The sequence below is a fragment of the Mobula hypostoma genome, chromosome 20 (assembly GCF_963921235.1).
Source record: "Mobula hypostoma chromosome 20, sMobHyp1.1, whole genome shotgun sequence".
NCBI lineage: Eukaryota > Metazoa > Chordata > Chondrichthyes > Myliobatiformes > Myliobatidae > Mobula > Mobula hypostoma.
In genome coordinates, this window is record NC_086116.1 from 42,459,471 (window position 1) to 42,485,368 (window position 25,898).

At 40.3% G+C, this 25,898-nt stretch overlaps 2 protein-coding genes across 2 annotated transcripts in view; one reads left to right on the forward strand and one right to left on the reverse strand.

Moving 5' to 3' along the window:
- The window catches only part of kin (Kin17 DNA and RNA binding protein), a 36,856-nt gene extending 26,654 nt beyond the window's left edge, over positions 1 to 10,202 (forward strand). The window contains exons 10-13 of the mRNA XM_063072733.1: positions 2,096 to 2,164; positions 4,103 to 4,202; positions 4,295 to 4,395; positions 7,033 to 10,202. Coding sequence (XP_062928803.1) covers positions 2,096 to 2,164; positions 4,103 to 4,202; positions 4,295 to 4,395; positions 7,033 to 7,095 — 333 coding nt within the window. The 3' untranslated portion in view covers positions 7,096 to 10,202. The remainder of the gene's footprint in view (positions 1 to 2,095; positions 2,165 to 4,102; positions 4,203 to 4,294; positions 4,396 to 7,032) is intronic.
- Positions 10,203 to 10,622: 420 nt separating this feature from the next.
- itih2 (inter-alpha-trypsin inhibitor heavy chain 2) overlaps positions 10,623 to 25,898 on the reverse strand; it is a 106,012-nt gene continuing 90,736 nt past the window's right edge. Inside the window, exons 16-21 of the mRNA XM_063072734.1 lie at positions 25,210 to 25,335; positions 20,759 to 20,872; positions 18,447 to 18,645; positions 15,694 to 15,866; positions 14,753 to 14,864; positions 10,623 to 11,037 (exon numbers count right to left, since the gene is read on the reverse strand). Coding sequence (XP_062928804.1) covers positions 10,890 to 11,037; positions 14,753 to 14,864; positions 15,694 to 15,866; positions 18,447 to 18,645; positions 20,759 to 20,872; positions 25,210 to 25,335 — 872 coding nt within the window. The 3' untranslated portion in view covers positions 10,623 to 10,889. The remainder of the gene's footprint in view (positions 11,038 to 14,752; positions 14,865 to 15,693; positions 15,867 to 18,446; positions 18,646 to 20,758; positions 20,873 to 25,209; positions 25,336 to 25,898) is intronic.

The following is a 25,898-nucleotide window of genomic DNA, read 5'->3' on the forward strand; positions in this document are numbered from 1 at the left end:
TTGCTCCCCATAATCAATTCACCTTTTTCTGTCTGTAGGGGACCTACATTTGTCTTAACCAATCTTTTTTCTTTTCACATATCTATAAAAGCTTTTACAGTCAGTTTTTATGTTCCCTGCCAGTTTTCTCTCATAATCTTTTTTCCCCTTCCTGATTAAGCCCTTTGGCCTCCTCTGCTGGACTCTGAATTTCTCCCAGTCCTCAGATGAGCCACTTTTTCTGGCTAATTTGTATGCTTCTTCTTTGGAATTGAGACTAACCCTAATTTCCCTTGTCAGCCACGGGTGCACTACCTTCCTTGATTTATTCTTTTGCCAACTGGGATGAACAATTGTTGTAGTTCATCCATGCGATCTTTAAATGCTTGCCATTGCATATCCACCGTCAACCCTTTAAGTGTCATTTGCCAGTCTATCTTAGCTAATTCACGTCGCATACCTTCAAAATTACCCTTCTTCAAGTTCAGAACCTTTGTTTCTGAATTAACTATGTCACTCTCCATCCTAATAAAGAATTCCACCATATTATGGTCACTCTTACCCAAGGGGCCTCTCACGACAAGATTGCTAATTAACCCTTCCTCATTGCTCAATACCCAGTCTAGAATAGCCTGCTCTCTAGTTGGTTCCTCGACATGTTGGTTCAAAAAACCATCCCGCATACATTCCAAGAAATCCTCTTCCTCAGCACGCTTACCAATTTGGTTCATCCAATCTATATGTAGATTGAAGTCACCCATTATAACTGCTGTTCCTTTATTGCACACATTTCTAATTTCCTGTTTAATACCATCCCCAACCTCACTACTACTGCTAGGTGGCCTGTACACAACTCCCACCAGCGTTTTCTGCCCCTTAGTGTTATGCAGCTCTACCCATTTCGATTCCACATCCTCCCGGCTAATGTCTTTCCTTTCTATTGCGTTAATCTCCTCTCTAACCAGCAATGCTATGGTCATACCTGCGCCAGAAGAGGTCCCAATGATCCAAAAACTTGAATCCCTGCCCCCTGCTCCAATCCCTCAGCCATGCGTTTATCCTCCACCTCATTGCATTCCTACTCTCACTGTTGCGTGGCACAGGCAGTAATCCCGAGATTAATACCTTTGCGGTCCTTTTTCTCAACTCCCTTCCTAGCTCCCTATATTCTCCTTTCAGGACCTCTTTCCTTTTCCTACCTATGTCATCGGTACCTCACATTCCCATCAATTACCACACCTTTCCAACCCTGGTTTGTACCACACGCATATAAATGAGAGCTGATTTATGATGACCAGTCAAGATTAAGGCCTTTAACTCAAACCTGCTGAGTAACGCTGTAAAATAATAAAACTAAACCTAATTGGAGAAGTGCTTTCTGGAGAAAGCAAATATCATTAATCTTATGGTCTGTCAGAAAAATAAGGAAATAATGATAAGTCTGCAGGCAGCAGCTGTGGTGAGACATGTAAATGATTTTTCAACAAAACTGTTCTCCAAACTATGTGACCATCATTTCAAGCATCTGCAGAATTCCTGTTGTTTGTGACCATCATTTCACATCATTTTCTGTTTATATTCCAATTAGCTTATTGACATATACAGCAGGGTGCAATGAAATTCTTGCTTGTGTGAAACTCACAATAAGCATTACACAAGGTAATGATGAATACAGAGATGAAAAAAACAAGATGTAGTGTAATCTGAAGTGGTTTGAAAAGAAATGCCATTAGGGTTAGTAAGTTGTGGGCACGCTATGGTGGCACCAGAATCATGGCGACACATGCAAGTTGCCCAGCACAATCTTCCTGATTTGATATTAATGCATTTTACTCTTATGTTCTGATGTACATGTGACAAATAAATCTAATATCTCTTTAATAAAAGAGGTAGAATTAAGGGTTTCCAGCATCTACGGTATAAAATATTGAGAAAATGATGTATTAAATCATTCGTGTTTGGGAAATTAGAATTAAATGTATGTTCGATCTTTTCCAAAAAGAAGTATGTGTTATGTATATGGTTTAATTATATGGGGAAGTTGTTATGTGACCAAGCAGCAGGTGGTCTGGCTATTTAACTTGATAAATAATAGTTTCCTTTTCTGTTTTATTAGGGAATTGTCGTTAAATTAATAACTAAGAAACTTGGGGAAAAATATTATAAGAAGAAAGCAGTGATAAAGGTAACTTTTTTTTTCACATTAAGTATCTTGCCCTTTAACTTGGCATTTAACTCCCTGAACACTCTATGCAGAAACTTGTCACTCATCCTACCCATGTTAGCTACGTGGACCACAACTTTTGGCTGTTTACCCTCCGACTTAAGACTGCTGAGGACTCGATCTGAGATATCCCAAAACAGTGAAGCAACAAAGCATCCGGGAATCTCATTCTCGCCCACAGATCCTCCTGTTCGGTCCCCTAACTAATTAATGCCCTATCAGCACAGTGTGCCTCTTTTCCCATCTTTGGCTTTCCTCTGTTAGGTCACCCCGCCCCCTCCACCCCACCCAACAGCATCCAAAGTGATATACCTGCTGTTGAGGGGATGGCCACAAGGGTACTCTGCACTGGCTCCTTAACCCCTTTCCCCTTCCTGAAAGCCACTCGGTTTCCTGTGACCTGCATCTTGGGTGTCACTACCTCGCTATATGTCCTATCTGTCAACCTCTTCGCTTCCTGAATGATCTGGAGTTCATCCAGTTCCAGCTCCAGCTCCTTAACACGATTTGTTAGAAGCTACAGCTGGATGTACTTCTTGAAATTGTAGTTGTCAGGGACACTGGAAGTCTCCCTGCCTCCCCAGAGCCCGCAAGAGGAACATTTCATTATCTTGCCTGTCATCCCTACTGTTCTAGCTGAGCAGATACAAAGAAAAGAACAAGAAAACTTAAGCTTTTCTTTCCTTTGCCTTCTCTGGATGAAGTCTCACTTCCCAGAAGCCTTGAAGAGCTAAGGCCTCAAATTCATCACTGTATGTCCACTCAGATGACAACCACTGCAATGATGGCCATTGCACTTGCCCTTGTCTTCCTTCCCTTTGCTCTGACTAGTAAGTCCCAAACGCTGATTGGTTGCCGGTCAAAGCACTTTTTTGCTGTACTGACCCACTGCTGTCTTTTAATAAGCAAGATTTAAACTGGCTCCAATAAAATATTTCCATTCATCTACAAAAGTATCATATTGATAAAGGCCTGAAATTATTACTTTTTAAAGTGCTTGTTTGAAGTTGAATGCATCCTGACTCAGTACCCAAAAGTTATGGTTCAAAGTTGAGGGTACAGTCTCTTCACTGACATTCGAAAATGGTACTGGGAGCACTACGCTTTCAGAAGTTCTCCCTATGTAATTGGATATTAAATGAAGGCCTGTCTGCTGTTTCAAATGGCTGTAAAGATCCTGTGGCAGTTTTCAGAGATGAACAGGGCTTTCTCTTGGTGGCCTAGGCCATATTTTTAGTTGACTTTTATCTAAAACAAGTTCTGGTCAGCTACCTACAAGGAAAGGTACAATAAGATTGAAAGTGTACGGAGAAAATTTACAAGGATGACGCCAGGACTTGAGGACCCGAGTTATAGGAAAAGGTTGAACAGGTTAAGACTTTATTCCCTGGAGTGTAGGATAATGACAGGAGATTTGTTAGAGACATAAAAAATTGAGGGGTATCAATAGGGTAAATGCAAGTAGGCATTTTTCACTAAGGTTGGAGTCATAGGTTAAGACGAGGGAACTTCTTCACTCAGAAGTTGGTGCGAGTGTGGAGAATGAGCTGCCAGAGGAAGTAGTGGATCCAGATTCGATTTCACCATTTAAAAAAAGTGGATGTACATGAATGGGAGAGGTATGGGGGGCTATGAATCAAGTGTGGGTCGATGGAACTAGGCAGAGTAATAGTTCAGCGTTGACTAGATGGGCTGAATGGCCTGATTCTGTGTTGTAGTGCTGTAGGATTCTTAAGTTCCCACAAGTAGTACTAGCTGGGTGGATGGTGGCTTCTAGACAGTAAATATTTTAAGAGTGACTATACTCTGGAATGTCATGAGGTCCCCTATGAATAGCAATTGTTTGTGAGTTGAGTGAAATGGAAACATTTTGTTAATGGAGTATGATTCATTTTTCAGGAAGTTCAAGAAAAGTACACAGCAATTATCAAAATGATTGATTCTGGAGATAAACTAAAAGTTGATCAGACTCATTTGGAGACGGTCATCCCAGCCCCTGGTAAAGCTAAACTCACTGAGCGTTATTGTTGTTCGTGTGTGATTCTCTGTAATGACATTACTGGAAGTGTCTACTCATTCCTGCTTTCTTAGGTAAGAAACTGCTTGTTGTGAACGGTGGTTATCGAGGGAATGAGGCTATTCTGGACTCAATACACGAACAAAGCTTCAGTGCTACAATAATCATAGATTCTGTAAGTTCACGTTTTCCTTTGATGGGAAAAGATTAATTTTACCTCTTTTGTCCTGTTGAATAATTTATGAAATTGCACTAATGTATTGGCTTCTCACAACTAATAAACATTGTAGACGAGTTGTAAAAAATTGTGGTTTTAAACCAGTTTTAACAATGTTGGCACGTGGCCAAGTGGTCTAGTGATTTGAAGGTCGCTAGTTTGAGCCTTGGCTGAAACAGCGTATATGTCCTTGAGCAAGGCGCTTAACCACACATTGCTCTGCGATGACACCAGTGCCAAGCTGTATGGGTCCTAATGCCCTTCCGTTGGACAACATCGGTGGCATGGAGAAGGGAGACTTGCAGCGTGGACAACTTCTGGTCTTCCATACAACCTTGCCCAGGCCTGTGCCCTGGAGACCTTTCAAGGTGCAAATCCATGGTCTCATGAGACTAACGGATCCCTATGAAAAGGGTTAACAATTGGATTGAAATATTAGATAAAGATCTATTTTAAAGATTAGCTTTTATTTGTCACATGTACATCAAAACATAGACTGAAATGTGTTGTTTTTGTCAAATCACATCAGTGAGGATTGTTCTGGGCAGCCTGCGAGTGTTGCCACACTTCTGGTGCAAACGTAGCATGCCCACAACTCACTAACCCTAACGGTACGTTTTGGGAATGTGGGAGGAAACCAGAGCAGCCAGGAGACACCCACGTAGTCATGGGGTGAACATACAAACTCCTTACTAGAAGCCGTGGGAATCGAACCCCAATTTTACAGCTGCCTGCTGTAAAGCATTGCACTAACTGCTAGTCTACCATGCCACTATTTTTAATACTGTTAAAAATGTCAGTTGTTACTGAATCATTATGACAAACAGCTGCTCACATGTAACCATATCTTCTAAAACTCCTTGTAAAATTATAGCATAGGGCGATGGAGTTCGGAGTTTAGTTTCAGTGGATTCTGTAAGAAGTTTGCACGTTCTCCCTGTGAACCTGTGGATTTCCTCCAGGCCCTCCAGTTTCCTCCCACGGTCCAAAGATGCGCCAGTTAATAGTTTAATTGGTCATTGTAAATTGTCCTTTGTTTAGGCTAACGTTAAATAGGTGGGTTGCTGGGCGGGATGGCTCACTGCACCAGAATCAGGTTTATTCTCACCAGCATGTGACGTGAAATTTGTTAACTTAGTAGCAGCAGTTCAATGCAATACATAATCTAGCAGAGAGAGAAAATAATAATGAATAAAATAAAATGTAATAAATAAGTAAATCAATTACGTATATTGAATACATTTTTTAAAAATGTGCGAAAACAGAAATACTGTATATTTTTAAAAAAAAAGTGAGGTAGTGTCCAAAGCTTCAATGTCTATTTAGGAATCGGATAGCAGAGGGGAAGAAGCTGTTCCGGAATCGCTGAATGTATGCCTTCGGGCTTCTGTATCTCCTACCTGATGGTAACAGTGAGAAAAGGGCATGCCCTGCGTGCTGGAGGTCCTTAGTAATGGACACTGCCTTCTGAGACACCGCTCCCTAAAGGTGTACTGGGTACTTTGTAGGCTAGTGCCCAAGATGGAGCTGACTAGATTTATAACCTTCTGCAGCTTCTTTTGGTCCTGTGCAGTAGCCCCTCCATACCTGTCAGCCACAATACAACTATAGAAGGTTTTGCGTGTATGTGTTGACATGCCAAATCTCTTTAAACTCCTAATGAAGTATAACTGCTGTCTTGCCTTCTTTATGACTACATCAATATGTTGGGACCAGGTTAGATCCTCAGAGATCTTGATGCCCAGGAACTTGAAGCTTCTCACTTGCTCCACTTCTGATCCCTCTGAGGATTGGTATGTGTTCCTTTGTCTTCCCCCTTCATGAAGTCCACAATCAGTTCTTTGTCATACTGACGTTGAGTGCCAGGTTGTTGCTGTGGCACCACTCCAGTAGTTGGCGTATCTCACTCCTGTACGCCCTCTCGTCACCACCTGAGATTCTACCAACAATGGTTGTATCGTCGGCAAATTTGTAGATAGTATTTGAGCTATGCCTAGCCACACAGTCGTGTATACAGAGAGCAGAGCAGTGGACTAAGCACACACCCCTGAGGTGCACCAGTGTTGATAGTCAGTGAGGAGGTTACGTTATCACCAATCCCCACAGACTGTGGTCTTCCTGTTAGGAAGTCGAGGATCCAATTGCAGAGGGAGGTACAGAGGCCTAGGTTCTGCAACTTCTCAATCAGGATTGTGGCAATGATGGTATTAAATGCTGAGCTATAGTCAATGAACAGCATTCTGATGTAGGTGTTTGTGCTGTCTAGGTGGTCTAAAGCTGTGTGGAGAGCCACTGAGATTGCGTCTGCCGTTGACCTATTGTGGCGATAGGTAAATTGCAATGGGCCCAGGTCCTTGCTGTGGCAGGAATTCAGTCCAGTCATAACCAACCTCTCAAAGCATTTCATCACTGTCAATATGAAGGCCTGTTCTAAGCTATATCTCTAAATAAATAATAGTCGGCAAATTATGCTGAAAGGATAGAAAATCCTGAAATTGTCTACACTATGGTTCTGGAAAGTTCTTGTTGGAATGATGGATGAATTCTCCAGATTGTGTTGGATTTAACCTGAATGTTACCATTATTTTCTTATAGGGACCGCTGCAAGGACGGAAGGTTGAAGGTGTACAGTATGAAGATATTTCAAAATTGGCTTAAACTTTCTTCAAAACTGGGTTTGATATTTTGACAGTTCAAAGCATCATGTTGATGTCCAATGATTTTTTTTTTCTCTAGTGCAGACTCTACTGTGTCAGAGTTCTAGAACATATTCATCATTCATGTACCACTTTGGATTTTTTATTTTATCTCTGCTTCACTCTAATATAATGCATTTCATTATTTCCTCTGTTAAGGGAGCTGTTGCAAATACTTTGTTAAATATAATTAACAAATAGAGTTAGCTATTTAAGTGTTTTAGACTCGATGTCAGTCAAAATGCATTAATTTATATTTGAATCAGAATAAAAATAAAACATTATTCTCAAATAAATGATTGTTTTCCTTATGGTTATAAAATGAAACACAGAGGATTTTTTTTCTGGTGAAATAATTGGTGAAAGCAACTGAGGTTGAATTTGATTAAATTGATCCATTAATGAAATGGTCGTGGAAAGCTTCATTTTTAATAGAAAAAAAAATACAAGATGTAATATAAAACAGACCTCAAGAATAAACCTTACTGAACCTCTTCGAACTCATCACTGTGAACTAAATTCCTTTACTAAATAAAGTTTACCTGAACTTCGAGAAATAATTACTCAGCTAAAACCATCCACTTAGTTTTTGATTCTATTCACATAAGCTTTTTAAAAGACGTTTCTGAAGCGTTAATTGACAGTGTACTCAACACAATTAATTGCTCAGATTCTGGCAGTTTTCCAGATTCTTTACAAACCACAGTTTTTAAACCCCTGCTTAAGGAAAAATTAATCTAGACTGCTCTGTTTTGGACAATTTTAGACTTATTTCCAGCCTTCCTTTTCCTAAGTAAAAATGTTAGGAAAAAGTAGTTTTTTGTCATTTAAGTGATTATTTGAATAAACATTCTACTCTTGACAAATATCAGTCAGGTTTTAGATCAAATCATAGTACAGAAACTGCATTGCTTTAAGTCGTTAATAACTTACAGCTTAATGTCGATACAGGTAACATACCAGTTCTTGTTCTCTTGGATTTGAGCACAGCATTTGATACCGTAGATCACAACATTCTCATAAACCACCTTAGTCAATGGCTGGGTCTTTCTGGTCCTGCCTTAAGCTGATTTCAGTCTTGGATAACAGGATGAAAATTCTTTGTTACCTGTGGTGATTGTGTGCCTAAAATCCATGTTATTGTGTTTGGTGGGCCACAAGGATCAATTCTTGGTTCGTTTTTAATCTACATGCTTCCATTAGGTCAGATTATTTGAAAACACAAGGTGAATTATCACAGCTATGCAGTCAACACATAACTGTATTTGTCTATTACCCCAGATGACCCTGAGGCTCTAAACCCGCTGGACCAGTCTCTTAACTAGTATTACAGCATTCATTTTTCTTAAACTAAGTAAGGAACAAATTGAAATTTTGGTTGTATTTGTAGCAATTTTTAAAAATTGCAAATCTTAGAAATAAACTTGATCATCTGGCCTTACAAATCAAGCCAGGAGTAAAGAATTTAGGTGTTATTATTGACGCTGAACTAAATGTCAAATTACCATATTAATCAGATTATTAAGACTGCATTCTTTCATTGGGAACATTGCAAGAGTTTGATTTCTTACAACATCTCAAGATGCAGCAGAATTGATACATGCTTTTGTTTTTAGCCAATTAAACTACTGTAATGCTCTTTTTTCAGGACTGCCCAAGAAAGATATAAATCAGGGCAGCTTGTTCAAAATGCAGCGGCAAGAATGTTAACCAAAAAAAAATCTGAGCACATTTCACCAGTTTTGGCATCATACTGGCTGCTTGTGTCCTTTAGGATCAATTTTAAAGTACTCTTAATTGCATACAAGTCTCAGAATAATATAGCTCCTCCATATATTTTAGTGTGTCTGTCCCATTACTTCCCTAATTGTAATCTTAGATCCATGAATACTGATTTGTTTAGTCTTCCTAGAGGCAAGCATACAAGAACTAGTGATATAACTTTTTGCTGTTATGCATCAAAAGTCTGAAGTACTCAACTGAGATACGCCAGGCTAGTACTGTGGAATGTTTTAAATCACTTCTAAAAATCCTTATTTATCCTACTTGTAGGATTACTTAATTTCCTGTTGATGCTGATTACAATTACATTTGGTATTTTCGATTATATTTTATTCAACACAATGTTTTTCTTATGATTTTTAATTTTGTGTTGTTTGTTGATTTATCTTTAGAATCTATGCAATCTCATGCATCTTAATGTAGGAAGGTGCTATATAAATAAAGTTATTATTATTTTCCAATGTTAAATATTTCTTTGAATGTACTGGATTCAGATTTTAACATAGAACACTGAGGCCCTTCAGCCCATGATGTTTTGCTGTCCTTTTGCCCTACTCTAAGATCAAACTAATCTTTCCCTCCTACATAGGCAAATGGATGATAGAAAAATGGAGGGCTATCTGAGAGGTTCTTAAATGTCCATGATATATCTGCCTCTACCACACCCCTGGCAAAGCATTCCATACACCCACCACTCTCTTAAAAATAAACTTGCCTCTCCCTGTACTTTAAAATTATGCCCCCCTGGAAATTGCTGATTTATCTTGCATAACCTTATACACAGTTATGATGTGCTTCCATACATTTGCCTGGTGTATGTTGTCTTTAACTTCAGCCTCCTGGACCTGTGTGGGTTCTTGCCAAACAGCTGCCAGCTCATAAAAGGATCTAAAGTTTGTTGAATATACAGTAAATTGAATATGACCAATCTGAAAAGACCAAGAAAATGTTAAATTTATTCCTATTCATCCATTTTCTTCTTTCATTTTGTGAAAGTAAGAGAACATAGAATATTACAGTACTGGCCACTTGGCCCACTGTGTTGTGCTGACCTTTTAACCTATTATTCTAAGGTCAATCTAACCCTTCCCTCCAACACAGCTCATTTCTTAAATGCCCCTAAATGTATCTGCTTCTAACATACCCCTGGAGATGGTGCTGTCTCCTAAATTAGATAGTTGCCCTTCCGAATCTATTTTCTAAACTTAACTCCGCTCCTCTCATCATATAATTTAACGACATTATTGAATGTGTCCAATACAAGCTGTTGGTCTAGCCCTGTTTTGTTTTTTTTTCCTTGGGGTTTTTTTTTCCTCTTTTTCTTTTGGGTTTTTTTTGTTTATATTTTTTTTTTCTTTTTATTTCTTTTTTTAATGTTTAATCTTATTATGAGTTTGGAAGTCTTTTATATCTATGTTACTTAAAATTTATTTTATATATGCTGATGAACATTTTTCCAATCTCTTGGTACCAACTTTGTTGTTGAGTTTATAATTTTGAAAAATTAATAAAAAGATTTAAAAAGAAAATAAAGAAAAGATTGTTGCAATGATTGTGCTAGTCAGCACCTTGGAGTGTATATGCACAGTATCTGCAAGGCAAATGTTTTTCCATTGGATTATTTGTCCTGTGTATGAGCAGAAGTTCTTCATTCCAAATGTCACACTTTACTATCGGTATTAATGAGATAACGGCAAACAGTTAGTTCGGCATCATATCTTTATTCAGTACGTGCTGCATAAAAAAATTAACAATCTCAAGCATTTGGAAAAGTCTTCATGGAATTCCCAGGTCAATGAAGTGTTCATTATGTATGTTCTACCAAAGTGCATGACCTCATACTTTCCCAACATTAACCTCCATTTGCATGGTTAGCCTTCAATCAAACTATGCTGATTTACACAAAATTAGTTTGCATTTTTCTATACCAATATTCTATACTGTATAATCTACCCTTTGTCATGTTTAAAAACCTCATGGACGTTTCAAGAAACTGTGAAGGTGTGGAACGAGGTAGTCTTTAAAGTGTCCGTCGATAAATCCTTTCCCGCTGTTATGGATAAACCAGCAGTGGATATTTGTCCCATTTACGGTGTCTGTCCTGTAGTCTTTCTGCACCCCCCTACAAGACAATGCACACATGGTTATGTTAGACCACAAGCATACAAGCGCCTATCTCATTCACTGTTGAAAGGTCTGATTGTGTACGTCTCCCACCACCTTTTGCCGGCATATGTTTCACCTCTGATTTTTCTTAATGCTTTGCAATCCTTTAGTCTTTTATGTTTCACTTTAACTCTATGTCCTTCAGATGCTGGTTGAGAGCAATGGGGCTGGTTTCGCTGCTGATGCTTTGTTGTATGGTCTGTGTTTTTTCTGTTAATCATGGTGGGCATGCTGTATTGACACCGGCATGTGTAGTGGCACTTGTGAGCTGTGGTCAGCACATCCTTGGGTGGGTTGGTTGTAAATAGCAGATGGAATAGTGTGTCTGGAAGTGTATGGTCACGCACTTTGGTTGAAGAAATGAAAGAGTTGACTATTTTCTAAATGGAGAGAAAATACAAAAATCTGAGGCGCAAAGGGACTTGGGAGTGCTTGTGCAGGATTCCCTAAAAGGTTAATTTACAGGTTGAGTCTGGTGAGGAAGGGAAATGCATTGTTAGCATTTAGTTCAAGGGGAATAGAATATAAAAGCAAGGATGTAATGTTGAGACTTTATAAAGCACTGGGAGGCCTCACGGAGTATTGTGAGCAGTTTTGGCCCCTTTATCTTTGAAAGGATTTACTGAAACTGGAAAGGGTTCAAAAGAGGTTTTCAAAAATGATTCCAGGATTGAATGGCTTGTCATATGAAGAGCATTTGATGGTTCTGGGCCTGTATTCACTAGAATACAGAAGAATGAGGGGTGACCTCATTGAAATCTATCGAAAGGTGAAAGGCCTTGATGGAGTGGATGTGTAGAGGATGTTCCCAACGGTGGGAAAGCCTAAAACTAGAGGAGACCGCCTCAGAATAGAGGGGCGTCCTTTTAGAATGGAGATGAGGAATTTCTTTAGCCAGAGAGTGCTGAATGTGTGGAATTCTTTGCCACAGGCAGCTGTGGAGATCAAGTCTTTATGTATATTTAAGGCAGAGGTTGATAGATCCTTGCTTGGTCACAGAATGAATAGACACTGGGAAGGCAGGAGATTGGGGCTGAGAGGAAAATTGGATCAGCCATGGTGAAATGGCCTAATTCTGCCCCTATATCTTATGGTCTTAATACAAATGACACATTTTACTGGATGTTTTGATGTACGAGTGATATATAAAGCTAAAGCAGAATCTGAACAACCTTCTGATTGGGACTGTGTTTCGTCCTACTTAATCCTGTATCTGAGTAACATATCTTTATTTCAATTATAATTACCCATTCTGCTGATGAGGATGACCAAGGCCAACGGTTTTCTGTCTTAAATGGCACTTTTCTGTTCACTTGATCCCATGTTTATTGTTCCCAACTTTAAATGACTCCTTAATTTTAAAGCAAACACTACTCTGGGAGGTGACACACGTTTCCTTATTCAAAAAGACAATGGCTGAATTTGTGTTCTGACATTTCACATGATTTCCATGGTGTTACAAACTTGAGGGTATAAAGATCTAAGGATATTGTGATTCTCTGATGGGATGATACGATTAGCTTTATTTGTCACATGTACATTGAAACAGTAAAATGTGTCATTTGTGGCAAATTAAATCAGCAAGGTTGTGTTGAGCAGCCTGCAAATGTTGTCATTTTTCAGAAGCCAAGAAAGCATGCCTACAGCTCACTAACCGTAATTGTACATCTTTGGAATGTGGGAGGAAACCAGAGTGATCACGCAGATAATGTACAAACTTGTTACAGACAGTAGTGGGAATTAAACCCCAATCAGTAGTCACTGCTGCTGTAAAGCGATGGTGCTACTGCGTATATTGTGGGTTAAGCTGGGAAAATGGAGTTTAATGTGCAGAAAGTGTGAGTTCATGCACTTCCGTAAAGAAGTACAGTACATGAACAGGCCCTTCAGCCCTCAATGTGTGTGCCAACTATGATGCAAAGATAAACCAAACCTACACATGATTCATATTCTGTCAATAGAACTCCCCACTAGCAAAAATTGTAGCATTTTAGAAATGATGCTTTCATTCACTTTGCCTTCTGAATGCTCACAATGATCATGGTCCTTTATCTGTGTGGTGGGTTGGTTAGTGACATGATGGTTTTGAAGAAAGATGAAAGTGGGAAATATGTGAACACAAAAGAAGTATTTTCAATTAAAATGATGATACAATTGTAATTGTTGTTTCCTGATTTTGTCAAACACAGGAAAGCAATTTCCAAAAACAACCTACAATAGCAAGAAATATCACACCTAAAAAATGAACTTTAAAAATTTGAAGTCTAAAATTTACTGGTTGCTGATATTGTTTATAGGTTTGTATTTTGTTCAGTAATCCTGTAATAATGGTCAAAATATCAATATACAAAAATAAAATAAAATAAAAACATAGAAAACCTGCAGCACAACACAGGCCCTTCAGCCCACAAAGCTGTGCTGAACATGTCCTTAACTTAGAAATTAACTAGGGTTACTCATAGCCCTCTATTTTTCTAAGCTCCATGTACCTATCCAAGAGTATCTTAAAAGACCCTCCACCACTGTTGCTGGCAGCCCATTCCACGCATTCACCACTCTGTGTTTTAAAAAAAACCTACCCCTGACATCTCCTCTGTACCAACTTCCAAGCACCTTAAAACTGCTCTCTCGTGCTAGCCGTTTCAGCCCTGGAAAAAAGCCTCTGACTATCCACACAATGCCTCTCATCATCTTATACACTTCTATCAGGTCATCTCTCATCCTCTGTCGCTCCAAGGAGAAAAGGCCGAGTTCACTCAACCTATTCTCATAAGACATGCTTCCCATCCAGGCAGCATCCTTGAAGAACTCCCCTGCACCCTTTCTATGGTTTCCACATCCTTCCTGTAGTGAGGCGACCAGAACTGAGCACATTACTCCAAGTGGGGTCTGACCAGGGTCCGATAGTGCTGCAATGTTACCTTTCAGCTCCTGATGATGGCCAATGCACCATACGCCTTCTTAACCACAGAGTCAACCTGTACAGCAGCTGTGAGTGTCCTATGGACTTGGACCCCAAGATCCCTTTGATCCTCCACACTGCCAAGAGTCTTGCCATTAATGCTATATTCTGCCATCATATTTGACCTACCAAAATGAACCACCTCACACTTATCTGGGTTGAACTCCATCTGCCACTTCTCAGCCCAGTTTTGCATCCTATCAATGTCCTGCTGTAACCTCTGACAGCCCTCCACACTATCCACAACACCCCCAACCTTTGTGTCATCAGCAAATTTACTAACCCATCCCTCCACTTCCTCATCCAGCTCATCTATAAAAATCATGAAGAAAATGTAAAACTTTAAGCACTTTCTCTCTCCTTCTCTAAGTGTTCCCACTATTTTCTAATTTGTCCTATATACTGTATGTGTGAAGTAGAGAATTAGCATTCTCCCTTTCCTCAGCCATGGTAACACACAAAAAAAGCTGGAACTCAGTAGGTCCGGCAGGATCTATAGACAGTAATAATCAGTTGATGTTTCAAGCCTTAGCCATGACTTAGTGATTAACCCCAAGCTATTAATTCCAACCTCTCAGGTTACACGTATCTTTGAGAACACACCAGAGTACAATCTGCAAAGTGGAAAGATCAAAGAAGGAAATAAAAGATATGGTGTGTTTCTGTAATTGGTAATTATTGCTCAGTAATGACACTTTTATTTACATACCTGGTTACGGTAATTTTGTGACCTTTCACTTCCATGGTAGCTTGTGGATTATTTGAGTCCGAGCTGGCATAAACATTGTACACGTTCACTTCTGGTTCATGGGTGAATTGACCTGCAATGAAGAGAATTCCCTTTGTCATTGAACCTTCTTAACCTGAAGACTAATTTGCATCTCGTCCCTTTTACAGGCTTTAACTTTTTTTTATTATTTACTGAGATACAGCTTGGAATTGGCCCTTCGAGCCCCGCCATCCAGCAATCCCCTAATTTATTCTGAGCCTAATCAGAAGAGAATTTACAATAACCAATTAGCCTACCAAATGGTACATCTTTGGACTGAGAGAAAACCCACATGGGCATGGGGAGAATGTACAAACTCTTTACAAGCAGCGGTGGGAAGTGAACCTGGGTCGCTGGTACCGTAAAGTATTGTGCTTACCACTGTGCTACTGTGCCTCCCCAGGTACTACTCTAGTGGTTCTTCTCTTCATTGAATCTGCATTCTTTGGAATTTAGAGAAAAGAGAGGTGAACATTGAGACACACCTGTATGAGATTCTAAGGGGCAAGGCATTTATTCACAAGAGGGAGAGTCACAAATGAAGGGACATAATTTTAAGATAAGGGGCTGACCATTTGTACTCAACATGCAGAAGTTCCTCTTCCCATTGGATGATGAATCTATGAAATTCTCCCAGAGGGAGTCATAAGAAGTACATAAATTGAAGGTCGATAAATTCAAGGAAGATTGGTGATTGAGGACTGTGGTAACAGGGTACAGAAGAGGAATTGAGTCCAGGGGCAGGCTTGAGGAACTGAGTGGCATACTCCTATTCCTGGTCCCTTATGTTCTAGAAATTGGCTGCCTCAAATACCGCATCACCACCACGATTACTGACGGAAAGAGTTACATAAAAAAGGCAATTCCTGAGAATTGATTACCAATCAGTCCATGGACACTGGTGGAGAATGTGTTTGTGGGAGGAGTGTAAAATCCAAGGAAGTCCACGTTGGTTGGATGATTTTTCCAGACACGGTGAAGTAAAATCAAGAAAACCATATCTCTGTCCATGGTGATTGTGACGTTAGTATTTCTTTTCACCTTGATAACAAAACTAGAATAGGAAAACAAGACAAGCAAACTGAATATGTTTCACTAGCTTCTCTGAATTAGTTTGAATAGTTTTTCAGAACATTCACACTTGTCTTGATGTAAGAATAAATCCCTCTCTGGTTAATTGTCAAGGAGACTGATGGAGCAATACCTCACTAAGGCAACACACATAAAAGTTACACACATCAAAGTTGTTGGTGAACGCAGCAGGCCAAGCAGCATCTGTAGGAAGAGGTGCAGTCGACGTTTCAGGCCGAGACCCTTCGAAGTGTCCTGACGAAGGGTCTCGGCCTGAAACGTCGACTGCACCTCTTCCTACAGATGCTGCTTGGCCTGCTGCGTTCACCAGCAACTTTGATGTGTGTTGCTTGAATTTCCAGCATCTGCAGAATTCCTGTTGTTTACACATAAAAGTTGCTGGTGAACGCAGCAGGTCAGGCAGCATCTCAGCAGTAACTTTTATTTGTGTTGCTTGAAATTCCAGCGTCTGCTGATTTGTCGTGTTTGCATTTTTAACCTCACTAAGGCCCTGGGTTAGGATTAGAGACAGGATTTTAATTTCCAGCCAAACCTCTGAAAGCTATCCCTATAATGCAATGAGTCATAGGACATTGAGCAACATTGTGTTATTTCTAGCGCATGGAATTTCTCATGCTAGTCAACTCTAAGTAGATAATTGAATTATGAATAGAAACCTCTTAAAAATAAAAGTAATTATACTCTCCAAGGCCAGTTTAGTAGATACACCTGGTCGTAAAAGCAAATAATCTCATCACCCAATCGTAACAACAACTCGATGCATAAAAACAAGCAAACATATCTAAGAGGTTCAGTTGTTGATGAGACCAAATATCAAAATTGGGAAGAAATATTTTCTAAGTGCTGTTGACCGTGGAATAATTGTTGATATTAGACAGGGTGGTTTGAATATCTCAGAAACCGCTGATGGGATTTTCACACACAACAGTCTCTAGAGTTTACAGAGAATGGTGCAGAAAACAAAAAAAAATCCAGTGAGTGGCAGTTCTGTGGGTGAAAACACTTTGTCAATGAGAGATGTCAGAGGAGAATAACCAGGCTAGTTCAAGCTGACAGGAAGGCTATGGCAACTCAAATAACCATGCATTACAACAGTGGTGTGTAGAAGAGCATCTCTGAATGAACATGTCAAACCTTGAAGTGGATGGGCTACAGCAGTAGAAAACCATGAATGTACACCCAGTGGCCATTTTATTAGGTAAAATAGGTACCTAATATGATTATTATTCACATCCAGATTATTTTTTCTCTATGAAAATCGAGTTTATGAGTCTGTTCTTATAGCAGAATCCAGAATCCCAGAATAATTTTTACGACTTTTTAAAATTGTTAATCTTCATTCATTTTTCAGCCGGGAATGTCTCTGACAATTCTGGCATTTATTACCCATCTCTGCACTTGAGAAGATGGTGCTGAGCCGTTGCTGTCCTTCTTGTGAAGGTGCCCTCATGGTGCACAAGAGAGTTCCAGGTCATCGAAGATGACAGGCCAGTGATATACAATATTTCAAACTCAGAATGAGTACGTGACTTGGATGGGATCCTACACTGCCGTTGTTCACCTATGCCTGCTAGTCTCGTCCTTTATTTTTTTTGTCTCGCGCTGCACAAGTGGAGTGTGGGAGGAAACGAGCACCCAGAGGAAACACACATGGTCGCTGGCAGAATGTACAAATTCCTTGCAGACATTGGCAGGAATTGAAGCAAGTTGCTGGTGCTGTAATAGCATTACACTGACCACGATGATAGCTTGCAGTCCAATCTACTGTACTTCATTTCTCTTTCTCCACTCCACCCACATTTTGTTCTTGGCATTGGATTGGGAGTTACTGTTGGAATGGCATAAGGGAGTAATTATGATGCATCTTATTAATAGGAGTGCTTAGTGATATGTAGCATGTCATCATTTGTAGGAAGCATCAGCGATCAGCACATTTTTCCTTCTCCTGATGGGGTTCTCTGGAACAACTTCACCTGAATCTCTACAACTGTCTCCGTCTTTACCAGAATTTCATCACTGTCTGATATGGAAGCATGACGGAACTGATTTGGAAAAAGCTGCAGAGGATTATAAAAATTCAGCCAGCTCCGTCATGGGCACTAACACTCCCACCGTCAATGATATCTTCAAAAGGAGATGCCTCTAAAAGGTTTATTCATCATCAAGAACCCCCACCACCCAGACAGGCCCTCTTCTCACTACTACCATCAGGGAGCAGGTACAGGAGTCTGAATACACACATTCAAAGTTTTAGGAACAGCTTCTTCCCCTCCAACATCAGATTTCTGAACGGTCCATGAACATTACCTCACCATTTTTGCTTTTTTTTGCACTACTTATGTAGCTTTGTTAAATAAATATTTATTCCTTATTAGAATTTATTGCATATTTTATGTATTGCACCGAACTGCTGCCACAGAACAACCCATTACATGACGTATGTCAGTGATAATAAAACTGATTCTGATTCTTTCCTTCCTTTTACAAAACCATTATCTCAAATCTTCAATGTGGACATGACACAAACACCCAGCCGACTTACTTAGCATGAGTCAACATAGCATTCTCAGACCACCGAAGGAGAGTTTTCTGAATCCCATCCTTCAGGAGAATCTTCTCTGTGCTGATCTCAAAGCTTAGATCCAGTTTGGTGAAATGGAGCCCGATTATTCCAAAATAGGTGTTTAACTTCCCATTTTTGGCTTTCTTTCCACTGATGACTTTACCATTGATTGCAATGCCTGTGCAAAAAAAAATGTGAGTGTGTTAAAAGGAACAAAATCAATAAAGTGTTTTTGTGTAAATATCTTGATTGGAGGCTGTGATGGTGGATCTATAATCTGTTTAACAGGATGGATGGATTATCCCTTAAAAGGGGAGAGCTACTTTCTTGTTGTAATGTCATTGCTCAAACAGTAGATGGTGATATTGAACCATCTATAATCATTTAGTTCTGTTGACACATTCCAATATTGCTTTGCCTCATTTCTCTTTTTTTTCACATTTTAAGTACTCCTATCTAAATTATTTACATTTTTGTAGATTTTCCATTAAATTACCACACATTTATTGAGGAGTAAATGAGGCAGGAATCTCTGGAGGTTGTACTTTCACTGTTAAACACAGAAATTTGCAACTACAATTTGAGGTTGTCCCCTATCTCTTGCCTAACAGACACTTCGAAAGGTCTTAGCTCTGTGTGTGAGTTTTTCCTAGTTTGATAGATACACATGAACTTACACTGGCTTATAGGCTGAACTGCACACAAAATCTTACACTGAGTCACAAGCAGAAAATTACACACAAACTCACAACGTCTCACAGGCAAAAACCCACCACACTATCTTGCACTGTCTCATAGGCAGAAACCCATACACAAACTTACACCATCCCACAGGCAAAAACCCAAACACAAACCTACACCATACAATGGCCTATTGACATTTTGGGTCGAGGCATTTCATCTGAGCTCAGATAATTCAGAAATCCTGATGATTTACCAACTGGCTCCCCAGGTTTCCCTTTCAACTCACCAAAGGCCTATTTGCTGGATTTCCTTCATACACTGGGGCCTTACTCTCCACACTCCTTTTAAACTCAGCTGGTTCATTGGAAAGTTTGTAATGCGGCTGTGTAACATCTTAAAAAATGTGAATTAGAAGTGTGATGGGGTACCAACAGGAGTAATATCCAGCAGTCTGGTAAACTGACCAGTTCGGCACAAAGGAAGTCCTTGAAAATACCAGTTACCAGAGTAACACTACTGATGCTTTCTTCATGTCCTGCTGAAGGGTCACATCCTGAAACGCCGACTGCTCATTTCCCTCCATAAATGATGCCTGACTGGTTGAGGCCCTCCAGTGTGTGTTAATCCCTACTTCATGTAGATTCTCTCATCTTCAGCCTGTTGTTAGTTCCACCTATCACCTTCGAGCTTCTGGATCATCTCCCACTCTCCTCTCTCTCAGTTACCTATCATATTCCACCTAGCTCCTTCCTCACCTATATCCACCTATTGCTCAGCTCTTTCCCTCCACTGTTTAATATTGGCTTATCTCCCCTCTATCTTTCAGCACTGAAGGGTCTCATCCTGAAACATCATCTGTCCACTTCCCTCCATAGACGCTGCTTGACCTTCTGAACTCCTTCAGATTTTTGTGCGTGATCCAGATTCCAGCAGTCGTTGAGCACAGAAACAGGCCTTTCATCTCATCCGGACCCCTCAGTTTCCCTTAAATATTTCACCTTTCACCTTTAACCCATGACCTCTAGTTCTAGTCACACCGAACCTCAGAAGAAAAGGTCTGCTTGCATTTACCCTGTCTATACCCCTCATAATTTTGTGTAGCTCTATCAAATCTCCCCTCATTCTGCTGAAGAATGAGGTCCAAACTGAATGAGGTCCATGCTGAAGTCCAAACCTATTCAAACTTTCCCTATAACTCAGGTCCTCAAGTCCCATACAACTTGTAAATTTCCTCTGTATTCTTTCAAGCTTATTGAAATCTTTCCTGTAAGTACAAACGTTTGTAGATAACCAGAACTGCACACAATATTCCAAATTAAGCCTCACCAGAGTCTTATACAATTCTCACGTGTCTTCATTTAAGTTAGTATTGTCTATTCTGCTACTGATCCTGTAGCTCCCTAAGCATCAATTTTGCTCACTTGCTTGTGAGAATGGGACTAGCAAGATGACACCGCATTTCCTTCATCAATGTTGTTGTCTTATCAAAGAGTTCAATCAAGATAATCAAACACAGTTTATACAGAGGACAGATAATTACCAAATGCACATAATTACTTTGACATAATAAGTGCTTTGGAAGAGAAGTCGAGTGGTTTTTCAGTTACCTTTGATTGGATCTGACACCAGGCTCAGGATTTTTCCAGGCTGCGGATCGATATTGAAGCAAACAACTTGTTTACTTTTCGGCAGATGAATGATGAAGTGAGGATCATTATCAACTAAATGAGAAAAATATGGTCATGATTATTGAACAGATTTCCCCCTAAGATACAGTTAAACATCCCAATCCTTGGATAAATTCTAAGTATTAATTGGACTCTCCTACAGGACAGAGACCAGCCTCCCCTCTGTGGACTCTCCTGACAATTCTCGTCACAGACATTCTCTCTTCTCCCCTCTCGCTATGAACAGAAGATAAAAAAAAACTGAAGGCACTTACCACCAGGCTAGGGACAGCTTCTATCCCACTGTTATAAGCCCTTTGAATGGTCCTCTAATATGAAAAGATGGCTATTAACCGTAAGTTCTACCTCATTATGACCTTGCATCTTATTGTCTACCTGCACTGCACTTTCTCCGTAACTGGGGCCTTTTATTCTGCATTGTAGTTTTTACCTTGTCCTACCTCAATGCAGAGATGGTTGAGTCCTGTGCTAGACGTCCTGCTCAGTTAAGGAAGGTGAAGTGTCTTCCATATCCTCTCCTTTCCAGCTGTAGTGATCACTGTTTGGCTTGCCATGCAGGAGGTCACAGGTATATGGCCTCTCCTACAGTACTGTACCCATAGCAATGCCTTCACATGGCATCCCTATTCTTACTAAGTTTGCTATGTCATGGCGTGACTGAGTGCCCAGCAGTATGACTGGGTAGGCAGGCTGGGCTCATTAGCCTTGGTTGGCAGTCAGCCTAGGAGAAGGAAAACTCCGATTCCAAACCAGGATAGGTAGGACTCGTTAGCTTTGCCAGGCAGTCTGTCTAGGAGAAGGGGATTTCTGATGCTCAACTTACAGCCTTGCGGTTGCCACAGTCATCGCGGCTCGCTGTACTGTACCATTGTGGGACGTCCCCCGGCCTAAAGAGTGGAGTTGGTCCACGCTCACCGATCCTCACTATAAACCTACACAGCACAGCTGGGAAGAGAAGTCCTACAGTGATGGAGTTTCCCCTCCTGATCTTCGCAAGTCATCATCACCTCAATGCACTGTGCACTGATCAAACAGTTAACCCGTATGATAAGATGGAGTCTTGACCTCGCAATCTACCCTTCAGCTTTTTGTCTATCTCACTGCACTTCCCCTGTATGCTGCATTCTTTATTTATTTAATTTAGAGACACCACGCAGAACAGGCCGTTCTGCCCAACGAGCTGCGCCACCCAGTAACCCACCAACTTAACCCTCGCCTAATCACAGGACAGTTTGCAATGACCAATTAACCTACAAACCGGTACGCCTTTGGAGTGTGGGAGGAAACTGGAGCACCTGGAGGAAACCCACATGCTCAGAGGGAGAACATACAAATTTGCTTAAAGGAGATGCCGGAAATGAACTCTGAATTCCGAAGCCCTGAGATGTAATAGCGTCGCATCAATTACAAAACTGCCACAGTGCCAACAATGGTGTAATTGCATTGCTCTACCTCAACACACTGTGTAATCAGCTGATCCGTATGAACAGTATGCAAGACAAGCTTTTCATTGTACCTTGGTACATGTGACAATAATAAACCAGTACCAATATCAGCAGGAAAGGTGCATACATTCTTTGAATCTATAACACATTATTCTGCATTCTGGTAACTAGCCAGCCATTAATCACTGCACAGTGCATTATTTTCCCTTGTACTACCTCATGATCTGTATGGATAAAGATAAACATACAAAGCTTTATTTGAAACATACAGCGAAATGTGTCATTTGCGTCAAAGACCAACACCATCTGAGGACGTGCTGGAAGCAGCCTTTGAGTGGCACCATGCTTCTAGTGGTAACGTTGCATGCCCACAACTTACTAACCCTAACCTCTGCATCTTTGGAACGTGGGAGGAAGCAGCAGCACCCAGAGGAGACCCATGGGGAGAAGATACAAATTCCTTACAGACACTGGCAGGAATTGAACCCTAATCTCGGAGCTGGTGCTGTAATTATAATAACCGATGGCATGCAATCATGGACAATAGCAATATCTATTTCAAGCTGCTGTTGTTTATTGATTACAGCTCAGTGTTCAACACCTTCATACCCTTAGTACTAATCAATAAGCTCCAAAATATGGGCTCCTTACCTCCCTCTGCAACTGGATCCTTCACTTCCTCATCGGGAGACCACGGTCAATGCAAGTTGGAAATATTATCTCCTCCTCGCTGACAATCAGCATTGATGCCCCTCAAAGAAGCTTAACCCACTGTTCTACACCCTCTGCACCCACGACCGTGTGACTAGGCATAGTTCAAATGGCAGCTAAGAGTTTGCCGATGACACAGCTTTTGTTGGCAGAGTTTCAGATGGTGATGAAGTGGCGTGGAGGAGTGAAATAGACCAGCTACTTGAGAGGTGTCACAACAACAACATTGCACTCAACATCAGTAAGTCCAAAAATTTGATTGTGGACTTAAGGAAGCGGGAGTCAAGGGAACACACACCAGTCCTCATTAAGGGATCAACAGTGGAAAGGTAAGGATCAGAAAACGCTGTCGAAAGTTGTAAGATCAGTTGGCTGCATCATGGGCAATAGTCTACCTGGCACTGAGGGCACCTTCAACTGGTGATGCCTCAAACAGGTGGCATCCACTATTAAGTACCCCCATCACCCAGGATATGCCCCCTTCTCATTCCTACCATCAAGGAAGAGGTACAGGAGGCTGAAGAAACACTCTCAATATTTTAGGGACAGCTTCTTCCCCTCCACCATCAGATTTCTGAATGGACATTAAACTACCTCACTACTTTTGCTCTCTTATTGCACCACTTAATTTAATTTTTATATGTGTTCCTTATTGTAATTTATAGTTTTTAATTATTATTTATTAAAATGCACTGCTGCCTCAAAATAACAGATTTCATGATATGCCAGTGATATTAAACCCGATTCTGATTCAAAACAATGTTTTCCACTGTATCTCAGTTCATATGACAATAATAAACCACTTTACCAATATACCCTTAGTGGCCACATTGGAGTTTGAATGAACCTGCTATGCATCTTACACAGAATGGCCTCTTTATTAGGTGTCTCCTGTACCTAATAAAGTGGCCACTGAGTGTATGCTCGTGGTCTTCTGCTGTTGTAGCCCACCCAAGGTTTGATGTGTTGTGTGTTCAGAGATGCTCTTCTGCAGGCCACTTTAGTAATGCATGATTATTCGAGTTACTGCCACCTTCCTATCAGCTTGACCCAGTTTCATTAAACTCTCTCACTAACAAGGAATTTTTGCTCACTGGATCTTTTTGTTCTCCTCACCATTCTCTGTAAACTCTGGAGACTTATGCGTGTGAAAATCCCAGGAGGTTAGCAGTTCCTGAGATATTCAAACCACCCCGGCTGGCACCGACAACCATTCCACAATCAAAGTCACTTTGATCACCTTTCTTCCCCATTCTAATGTTTGGTCTGAACAACAACTGAACCTGTTGACCATGTCAGCATGATTTTATGCCTTGAGCTGCTGCCATAAGATTGGCTAATTAGATATTTGGATTAATGAGCAGATGTACAGGTGTACCTAATAAAGTGGCCACTGAGTGTGTATTTTCTTGGTTGATCCTTGGTGTAGAATGCTACCATTGTGATCGATCCACTACAATAACATCTCATTTTAAGTTCTGGTTTTCAAAGAAACAATGTGATAATGACAACAATAAGTAACATTATTTCACTCAGCATTGTATCACCTGCACAATAGTAATACCTATATCAGGCTACTAGATATTGATTACAGATCAGCATTCAACACAATCCTACACTCAGTTCTAATCAACACACTCCAGAACCTGGGCCTCTGTCCCTCCCTCTGCAACTGGATACTTGACTTCTTCACCAGGAGACCAGCGACTTCGCAGATCACAAAGAATATCTTCTCCTCACCGAAGAGTATTCTATCTGGTTGCATCATCATCTGGTATGAAAGTTGTAAACTCAGCCAGCTCCATCATGGACACTAGCCTCCCCAGCATAAAGGACGTCTTCAAAAGGTGATGCCTCGAAAAGGTGGCGTCCATCATTAAGGACCCCCATCACCCAGGGCACGCCTACTTCTCATTAAACCATGATGGAGAAGGTACAGGAGCCCCAAAAAACACTCAACATTTCAGGAACAGTTTCTGCACCTCCACCATGAGATTTTTGAATGGATGCTGAACCCAGGAATACTACCTCACTACTTTTTCCCTCTTTTTGCACCACTTATTTAATTTTTAAAAAATATATATACTTACTGTAATTTATACATTTTAATTTTTAAAATTATGTATTGCAATGTACTGCTACCACAAAACAACAGATTTCATGACATATGCCAGTGATATTAAGACTGATTCTTTTAACATGAAAGAGTACTACCTGAGGTCACTGGTGTCCTGTCCAATATCATTAATTCAGGTGCTTTTTGAGCGGCAGCTGTAGGAAATACACCATTTGGTTTTGGAATTGAAATGGATGGTATCTTCTTCCCAATGATGGGTGTTCCTACAACAATGAGAATATCAAGTCAGGGCATTATCAGTCATTGTAATTCCACTTAAGTGTGACAGGGTGGAAGCTCTTTTTCTCTGTAATAACATGAACAATATTATTTCTCGAGAAAAGTACCTGTTCCAATTAATATAATTGTCTACATTAGTAATTTTCAGTTTGTAGTTCATTACTAAATAACATAATGATACTTTAACTGTATCTGGATATAACATATTGTTAAAATTAAAAGTTTTCAATATCACATAATTAAGAAAATGAGGACATGAGATAATCACCTATAATTTTCCATTGTTACATGAAACTGTGAATCATTATGATAGTTACCCAGTTACCCTTTATTAACTCCAAGTTCACTTATGAGAAATATGCAATATAATTGCACAGAGAAATGCAAGGCACGTGAACAAGCCCACAATATCTGTGCCGACCGTGATGCTAAATTAAAATTTCCGCCTGTGTATACACGATCTGTCTCCTTTCATTCCCTGCCTGTCCATGTGTCAGTCAAAATGCTTCTGAAATTTTACCGTATTATCTGCTTCCAAAACCTCCCC